The sequence below is a fragment of the Eulemur rufifrons genome, chromosome 8, assembly GCF_041146395.1.
Source record: "Eulemur rufifrons isolate Redbay chromosome 8, OSU_ERuf_1, whole genome shotgun sequence".
In the NCBI taxonomy this organism is placed as follows: domain Eukaryota; kingdom Metazoa; phylum Chordata; class Mammalia; order Primates; family Lemuridae; genus Eulemur; species Eulemur rufifrons.
The window spans coordinates 24,094,582-24,103,511 of record NC_090990.1 but is presented as its reverse complement, the minus strand read 5'-3'; the positions used below and the strand labels follow the sequence as shown (position 1 = coordinate 24,103,511).

Below are 8,930 nucleotides of genomic sequence, written 5' to 3'. Positions count from 1 at the left end.
AAGACGGTGACCCTGCTCTTGGCCCATAATCGGGGTGGGCATGGAGGCTACCCACGGACCACAGGGGACACAGCCCAACAGACTCAGCAGATCTGTGTGCGCGTGGAGGGCCCCCTCCCCTCTCTGGTGCCAAGTGTGTTCTCCTATAAATGAGACCTTTAGTCTGGTTTCAGTTAAAACAGCAACAACAAAAACAGAACATGCAAGCAAACAAACACTTTACTGAACTCCCCAGGCTAGGCGTGGTGGAGGATTCAGATAAACAAGACACAGTTCCTTCCCCCGAGCAGCTCATCGCCTATTAACTCATTTAACAAGCATTTATTGAAGGTGTCCGGCGACCTGGATGACTCAGGGTCCTGCCCAGGAAGGGCTCACAGACTGACGGGGAGACACTTGAGGGGACTGACCCTTCCAATTTTGGAAGTGTGGCAGAGGTACAAGTGAGGCTGGCACACGGAGGGGTGGGTAAGCCTGTCCTCAAGGCTTGAGGGAGGGTCGCAGAGGAGGCAGGAAGAGGATTCCAGGTAGAGGGAACAGCGTAGCAAAGGCATGAGGCATGACACAACGTGATGTGTCTGCTCAGGGAACCATGTGCCCTTCGGTATTGCTGGTGGCTGAGGAGGAGGGAGGAAGCAGGGGTGAAGCTGGGAGGTCAGCGGGGCCAGCTTGAGGGCCTCAGGGGCGGTGGTAGTGGGAGGATTTTTAAAGCAGGAGGAGTGACTTGGTCAGATGCAATCGCAGATCAATCACTGCATCCCAGTGGTGGAGGGCAGATGGGAGGGGCCGTCGCGAGTAGTTTTAAGGGAGAGGAGGGGTGGATTCAGGAGGCCTTTAGGGGCTGGAATCCATGGGGTTTGGTGCTGGTGGGGATGTGGGGTGTGAAGGACCAGATGACAGGCCAGCGCCTGGCTTGGACAGCCGGAGGGATGGCAGTGCCCTGCAGGAGGTGGGGCGGGGCAGCTGGGAGGAGAGGTTCAGGGGGAGTCGATGAGGTCAGTTTGGAGCTGCCAAGGGTGAGATGTCTGGTGGGCAGTTGGTGGGACGCAGAGGCGGGTCCAGGCTGAAGGGAGCCTGGGGAGTCGTCGAGGTCTGAGTGGTGGCAGGCTGGGGAGGACGAGGCTGCTCGGGGAATGTGCGTCCATGAAAAGATCAGGAAATTCCACAGCCTTGAGGATCCATGAAGGACCTTTTAGCTCAGATGCTCTCAGTGGGCCCTGGCCTGTGGGGACATGCCTCCTGGACACCCCGACAGACCCCACCCCTGACCTGCTCTCAGCACTGTCCCCTCCTGCTGTCAGAGAGGCTCGCTGAGCCAGGACTGTGCTGGGCAGGGCTGGGAGGCCAGTGGGGGAGGCAGAGGCCTGATGGACATGCAGGGAGAACCTACTCCTTCTGGGCACATGGTCCCCTGGTGTCCCCTCCTCCTGCCTTGGCCAGCTGGCTGCAGATGTCCCCAGATCGGCCTCTGCCTTGGGGCACTTCCCACCACTTGCGTGTGTGTGTGTGTGTGTGTGTGTGTGTGTGGTGGGCGTGATGGGTGAGCCTGCATTCGAGGGTCCGGCACTCAGGTGCCCACTGAGTAGTCTTGGCCTCCTTTCCAATGTCCATCTGATCCCCCTGCCTTCCCACCCACCACTCCCCACCTGGTCTGCAACGTATGGGGAAAATCACATCTATTAAGGGTTTTGATGTACCGTATTGCCATATACAAACCGCTGCTAGCCATCGACCTCCCTTCCCCGAGGCTCAGGACCCAGGGCCCCAGCTGCCCCAACAGTGGCCCCGTGTGAACTTCCTGAGCCCCACAGCCACCCTCCTCACCTGCCCTGCTACAGAAAAGATGCCACTGCCCTTGCCCATTTTCTTGAGGGGCCTCAGGAACATGTGGGGGCAGCCTGGGGATCCTACTTGCCAACCTCGCAGGTTACGGATACCCACCTGCATCCATGGGGGCTGACCCAGCCTTTAATAGGACAGAGTTCTTGTCCTCGGGGTGCCCTCCCTGGGAGAGGACATATGGTGGGCACGTGTCGGGTAGATGAACCCGGAGCCGAGACTGCCGGCGCCTGGGTCCGAGGATCTCCATGCACCTCTTGCCCACCAGGTAGAAGACCTCACTGAGGTTGAGCAGGATGCAGATGGCGGCTGTGGTCACCATGAAGTAGGTGAACACCTTCTTTTCCGTGGGTCGGGAGATGTAACAGTCCACAGTGTGAGGGCATGGTGCCACGGAGCAGGCCACCACGCGGGGCATGTCGTAGTCCCGGTAGAGGCGGTGGAAGATGTAGAGGAAGCAGGAGTCGACGGCGGCCTTGAAGATGAGACTCAGCAGGTAGGTCCACCAGAGCCCGCCCCGCTTCTTGCTTGGGTTGTCGTACAGGGACGGTGCGTTGGGCCCGTGTTTCAGGCGGTGCTTCCGCTCTCGCTCCTCACGGTAGGCCACGTGCATGACCACCAGCAGCGAGGGGCACGTGACCAGGATGAGCTGCAGGGCCCAGAGGCGCACGTGGGACACGGGAAAGAACTCGTCGTAGCAGACGTTGGGGCAGCCGGGCTGCTTGGTGTTGCAGACGAAGTCCTTCTGCTCGTCGTCCCACACCTCCTCGGCCGCCACCACGTACACCAGCACTCGGAAGATGAAGACCACGGACAGCCAGATGCGGCTCAGTGCCGTGGAGTACTTGTTCACGCCGCTCAGGATTCCCTGCAGAAACGCCCAGTTCATGTTGGCTGTGTCCTCGGGACCTCACGTGGACAGTCTACACCTGGGCACCACTCACTCAGGCTTGGGAGCCTCGAGGCCAGGAGATGGGCACCCTTAGCGATAGTGCAACTGACAAAACCTTTTCACAACCCCTGTGTCATCATGTCCTCACTCCCAGTGAGTTGGAAGGGTAGGGACTGTCATTGTCTCCATTTCTCAAGGTGTAAGCCAAGGCTCAGAGGCACCTGCCCATGGCCTCACAGCTGGAAGTAGCAGAGGTGGTCTTGAACCTTGGTCTTCAGGTTCCAAAATCAGGGTCTATTTCATTCTACAAAATAACAGATACATGTGAAGATACTCACCCTGCATTGGCCGTGCCAGACCACCTCTTTTACCCCATCTTTTGGCCCCATGGGTCACAGCAAGAAGGCTTGATTGGATGAACCACCCTCCCATCAGCTGCTGGACTGGGCCAGGAGAGGGTGGGATGGGAGTGTGTCCTTATCACTTGTCACATTCATCCCACTTTTACTGGATGCCAACGTGAGCCTAGCCCTGTGCTGGACACGGTCACATCAGCCCCCTGGTAGATCCTGGAACAGTCTTTGTCCTTATTCCTCCTCTCTGGCTCCAGGAGGGTTCCCAGCCCTGACATTCCCTCCCAAACTAAACAGAAGCTCTTTGGCATCACGGTGGCCTGGCATTACCCCACCACCCCCTGGGTCCATGCTGGGGCCCGAGGGCTGACTGTCTCCACCACAGTGGGTTCCTCTGGAATTCCAACCATTCATTCCAGCTTTAGGGAGGGACCTGGGAAGGGACAGAGGCCAGATGTGGCATGGTCTGTTTCCCACCATTTCCTTTCTCTCCCAGGGACACTCCTCCCCACCTGCTTAGTAGCTGTCTCCTGCCCAAGTCTCCCATTTTTTCTGTTCAGGCCCCATCCTGTGCACTCCAACCGCCACAGCTGCTTGCCTGGAGTCCTCATCCTGTTCCATCCCCAAGCCCTGCCCTCCCCTGTCCCTGACCCAGCTCTCAGCCTCTCCAGACATCATGCCTCGGGACACTTCCTGGGCACCCTCCTCTGTCTTTCGTGGCAGGATGCAGCACCTGTGCTCCAGTGGTCTAGTCACCTGTCTTCCTTGCCAGGCTCTCGGCTGCTGGGAGGCAGACCACACCTCATCCATCTGCATCTCCCCAGGGCCCAGCACTAGGCCTGGCCCACAGAACACACAGTGGATGTTTGTTAAAAGGACTTGAAACCTATTTTCTCCTGATCCCTTCTCTTCCTCACCTCTTCTCTGGTCCTCTGCCCACCCTTTGGTTGGGCAGCACATTCTTTCCCCTCTGTGGAGCTTCCCTGGGGTTTCTCCAAGGGCCCGCTGCCCCCTATCCTGCCCCGCCGGCCCCCTCCCTGAAGTCTGGTCCACAGCCCAGCTGGTCCCTTGCTTCCCGGCCCAGTCTCTTGCCCCAGTTGGTCCTCACCCTTCTTGGGTCCAGTAGCCGCTCTCCTGTCCCTGGGCTTGCCGAATCTGCCTGAGGGCCTCCCGGAGGCAGCTTTTGTTCCTCACTCCCCTGCTGGGTGGGGCTTTCTGAGCCAATGAGCCAAGCGAGAGTGATTGGGTGGGCAGGAGGGAGGGCGGACTTCCCCGGGCACATATTCAGAGCAAACACCTGCGGCTCTCCTGGCCCACGCCTTCTCTCTACCTGGCTGGGCATGGCCCTGCCTGGCTCCCAGGTGGGCAGGTATGTGGGTGAGATGCAGAGAGGGGGCCAGAGGCCTGGTATCCTCATACTCATGGGGTTGACCCTGTCCCCTTCCGTTGTCCCGTGGCCCCTGCCTCCTTGTCCTCAGACCTTAGCCCCCTTTGCTCTGGACGCCTGGTTCTGAGTCCTCAGCAGCTGACGTCTACAGAAAGGGGCAACCTTGATTCAGTTCAGGAATGCATCCTGCCCTGGTGGGGACATTTCTAGGGACTAGAGCCTGGGCTGCTCCTGGGTATGTAGGGGACAAAAGGGATTGGCTATAGCTTTTCTAGACCAGGGTACCCGCTGCCCCAGTGGAGCCCAGGAATGCAGGGTGGCAGCATGGAATGCCCAGCTGGCATGGGTCCAGGCACAGCTTGCTGTCCGTCCCCAGCGGGCCCGGGCCTCTGGGGCTCTGGGGAAGGCCTCCCGGAAGCTGCAGTGTGACCCCAAATGTGCTGCAGAGGGGCCTGCGGCCTGTGTCCTGGCTGGGACAGTGAAGGTTAATGTGCAGCCAGGGAGGGGCCCTCTCCTTTAGTTTTCAAAAGCATTTATCGAGCACTTCCTAATACCAGTGACTAACATGTATGTGTCCTTTTCCAGCCGGCTAGCCCTGTCCACAGCCATGAGCTCATCAGACCTCACGATAACCCCACGGGCTAGGTATTATTAACCCATTTTGGAGAGGAGCTGAAGTCACTTTCCTAGAGTCCTGGTGGAACTTGGGTCTGTGTGCAGGCATCTGGCTCCAGAGCCCATGAACTTCCCTCTGCCAGATACGGCTCCCCAAGGGCTAAGCTTCATTCTCTTTGCAGGTGACTCACAGGCCTGAACTTGCAACTGGGGATAAAGGCTACACTTGAGCATGAGCAAGTAGCATGGTCCCCAGGAGTGCTGGGAGACCCCTTTTCTGGAGGACAGGATGGCCCCTCATCTGGCTGGATCAAGTACAGCCCTTTGCAGGGACGGGGAGGTCCACACAATGAACTGATAAGAGTCACAAAGGCCAAACGACAAAAGGGCACCCAGAATCAGCGAATGCGCTGGCTTTTATTAAGCTCTGATGGGGGGCCACACACACTGCACATGCTTGCACACCTGTTCCCTTACGAAACCCCTCCTCACAACAATGCTGAGAAGTGGCACTCAGTGTCTCCGTTTTACAGACAAGGAGACCAAGGTGCAGAGCAGCGGGGTAACTTGCCCAAGGCCACATGCTGGGGCAGGTGGCTGTAGCCGAGGAATAGGACTCCGATCCCAGGCCTCTTGTCTGCCCCTTCCTCACGGCTTAGCACCCCCACTCCCAAGTGGCACCTATGAGAGATTCTGGAACCTTCCAACCCAGGCCTAACCCGTCAGCCCAGTCTAGGCAGCCCCTCACAGGATGGTTTTCTTCATGTAGTCTTGAGGCGGGGCTGGTACGAGAGGAGGGTGAGTGTCTGAGGCCAGAAAGATGAGGTCGCCTGAGAGGAGGTCGTCCTGCTTGCAGTGTGGGTGATGCCCTGTCCATGCGGCTCGGGCTCTTCTTGCTGCCAGGCACTCGCGGCACCTCTTGCTCACCAGGTAGGCCAGCTCCACGAGGTTGAGCAGGATGCAGATGGCGGCCGTGACTACCATGAAGAGGGTGAAGATGTTCTTCTCCGAGGGCTTGGAGATGAAGCAGTCCACTATATTGCCACACGGAACTGCGTGGCACTTGACCACACGAGGGAGGGTATATTTGGGGTAGAACGAGTGGAACACATAGAGGAAGGTGGCGTCTATGCCAGCCTTGAACACCAGGCTGCAAACGTACGTCCACCAGAGCCCACCCCTCTTCTTGCCAGGGTCCAGGTGGAGGTGCCCACTGCCCTCCCCAGTGGCCTCTTGGTGCCTCTTCTCTCGAGCCTTGCGGTAGGCCACGTGCATGACCACCAGCAACGAGGGGCACGTGACCAGGATGAGCTGCAGGGCCCAGAGGCGCACGTGGGACACGGGGAAGAACTCGTCAAAGCAGACATTGGAGCACCCGGGCTGGCGGGTGTTGCAGTCGAAGTCCTTGTGGTCGTCACTCCACACGCGCTCGGCCGTCACCAGGTACACCAGCACACGGAAGATGAAAACCAAGGACAGCCAGATGCGCCCAAAGGCTGTGGAGTATTTGTTGACCCCGCTCAGGAGCCCCTCGAAGATTGCCCAGTTCATGGTGGACCTGGGCGTCGGCTTCTCCTGCAGGGAAATGATAATAATAACTCTCCACGTTTATGGAATACGCGCCCTGAGCATTTTGTAGAAATGGGTCATCGCGTTTAATCCTGGCCACGACCAGAGGAACTAGGTCCTTTTACTGTCCCCATTTTACAGGTGGAGGAAGCTGAGGCTTAGAGGGGTTATACGAGGTTACGCAACTATCAGGTGCAGAGCCGGGACTGGAGCACAGGTAATTAAGTCCAGAACCCAACTCACCCATAAAAGTGGAGGAAGGGAGGTCCAGGGAGCCCCGAGTTCCTCCCATGGCCTGAGGCTCTGGTCTTGGAGTTCTGCAGAGCGAAGACTCAGGCAGCTGAGACGTTCTGCCTTCTCCCTCTGTTCCCACCCGACCTTCCTCCTCAGCGGGCTCAGCCTTTGTATGACTTCTCTTCTTTCTGAGCACTGCTCTCTCCCAAGGGGCTCAGGGGCTGGGGCTGGGGAGGATGCTGGACCTTGTCCCCAAACTGCTATCTGGTCTAACAGTGTAAATACCCAGGCCCTGTCCCGCTCAGGTGCGATTCACTGGAGGCAAGGCCAGCGGCAGTCCAGCTGAAAGGTAAAGTAGGGAGCAACTACTCTCTTTAGACAGTGGGCTTCCCAGAGTAGCCTGGTATTCCAGTGTTTCCCAAACCAGTGTTCCATGGAGCCCCATTCCAAAGGATTCTGTGTCCAAGAAAAGTCGGCAAACACTGGCTTCAGCAAAGTTAAATAAGTCCGTTTGCTCAAGCATGCTAATACACTCATTTTGTGAAACACCAAAGGAGGGACAAAATATGTGGCATCGCCCCAACTCCTCTGCCACAGAACCCCTTTTCCCCCTGACACATCATTTATCGTCTTGTGGAACAGCCTTGTCAAGACACCAGATTGGGGAATGCTGCCCCAGTCGGTTCTGCTGGTGGATTTGGCAGGATGAACTCACAGAATCAGGTTTACCCCCATTTAAGGACTGTGGTTGCCATGCAGAGTGAGGGGTGCTCACGTCCTCTGCCTGATTCCTGGGGGCTCCACCAAGACCCATGCACTGTGGGCTCACCCTGCTGTGCACCCAGGACCTTGTCTGCATAGCCTCTTGCTCTAAGGGCTTCACGATGCCCTCCCAGGGCTGGTTCAGGCTGGGGGTCACCAGGCTGTCCTGTGCCCCTGCATGCAAAAGCAGCGCCGTGGTAACAGCCAACTTGATGGGGTGTTGGTGCCCTGCCAGTGTGTTCTAAGCACTTTGCATGAATCCATACAGCATTCCTTCACAGCAACCTCAGAAAAGAGTAGGATACTTTTTATTCCCAATTTACAAATGAGGAAAGTGGAGCACAGAGAGGTTAGTTAATTTGCTCACCATTATACAGCAATAGGCAGCAGAACTCGGATTTGAACCTGGGCCAGCTGGCTCCAGAGCCCACCCTCTGGGGACTGACCTGTCTTGAGCCCGAGCCCCTTTCCTCAGGTTTTGGTGAGCCACCCGCTCATCTGTGCCCACTCCATCCTCCTCGTGGATCCTGGGAGAGGGAGGCTGGGGTACTTTTGCCCCCCTCCCTGTCTCTCTACACCACCTACCACTTGGACATGGGGCCCCTGCTCTGAATCATCGGCTTGTCTGCTCGGTCCTGCCTATGGTGGGTGGAACTCCTGGCAGCTTCTCAGGGAACACCCAGGGAAGCCCCAGCCCTTAGCCCCCAGGGACTCTCAGTCAGCACACCCTACTTGGGGCGGGGTGGGGCGGGGCTTTGCAGGCCCGGGCAGAGCTGCTCCTCCTGCTGGGCACCGGGGCGATCAGCCCACCTCCCACTCAGTTCCCTGCTCCCACCTTTGCCCAGCTGGGGAGGGCGGGAAGAGCAGGGAGGGCCCCTCATTCCTCCACTGTCAGGACCCAGGGTGGCTGATGGGTCTGGGCCATCTCCTCCTATTCCCCATCAGACGTGTCCGCCCCTGCCGAGTGTGCCAAGGGGCAGGGCACATCTGGACACAGATGCCCTTACCTGGGTGGCTACTCCTCAGTGCTTTCCAGGCTCCTGGCAGCAGGCAGTGGGACTCAGTAAGCAGCTAGAATTCATGTCCGAACCAGAGAAGGTTTCTGGGGAAGCCCGTTCCTGGGACAGGGCCTGCCTGGGTGTGCCGGCCCAGCCTGGGAGGAGGAGGAGCTGTGGCCAGCACTGCCATTGGCTGGGCCCCAGCCTCCCCAGACTCAAACACTTAGGGGTTCACTCCTCCCAGGGCGCCAAGCCCAGAATCCTGGCATCCTCTCAGGGGA

At 58.3% G+C, this 8,930-nt stretch overlaps 2 protein-coding genes across 2 annotated transcripts; both read right to left on the bottom strand.

Annotated features, from left to right (window-relative positions):
* Positions 1-1,927: 1,927 nt before the first annotated feature.
* GJB4 (gap junction protein beta 4) lies at positions 1,928-2,835 on the bottom strand. Its single transcript, XM_069477652.1, has one exon. The coding sequence runs from the start codon at positions 2,726-2,728 to the stop codon at positions 1,928-1,930; it is 801 nt and encodes a 266-aa protein (XP_069333753.1). The 5' UTR covers positions 2,729-2,835.
* Positions 2,836-5,830: 2,995 nt separating this feature from the next.
* GJB5 (gap junction protein beta 5) lies at positions 5,831-6,637 on the bottom strand. Its single transcript, XM_069477651.1, has one exon. The coding sequence runs from the start codon at positions 6,635-6,637 to the stop codon at positions 5,831-5,833; it is 807 nt and encodes a 268-aa protein (XP_069333752.1).
* Between the last annotated feature and the right edge of the window lie 2,293 nt (positions 6,638-8,930).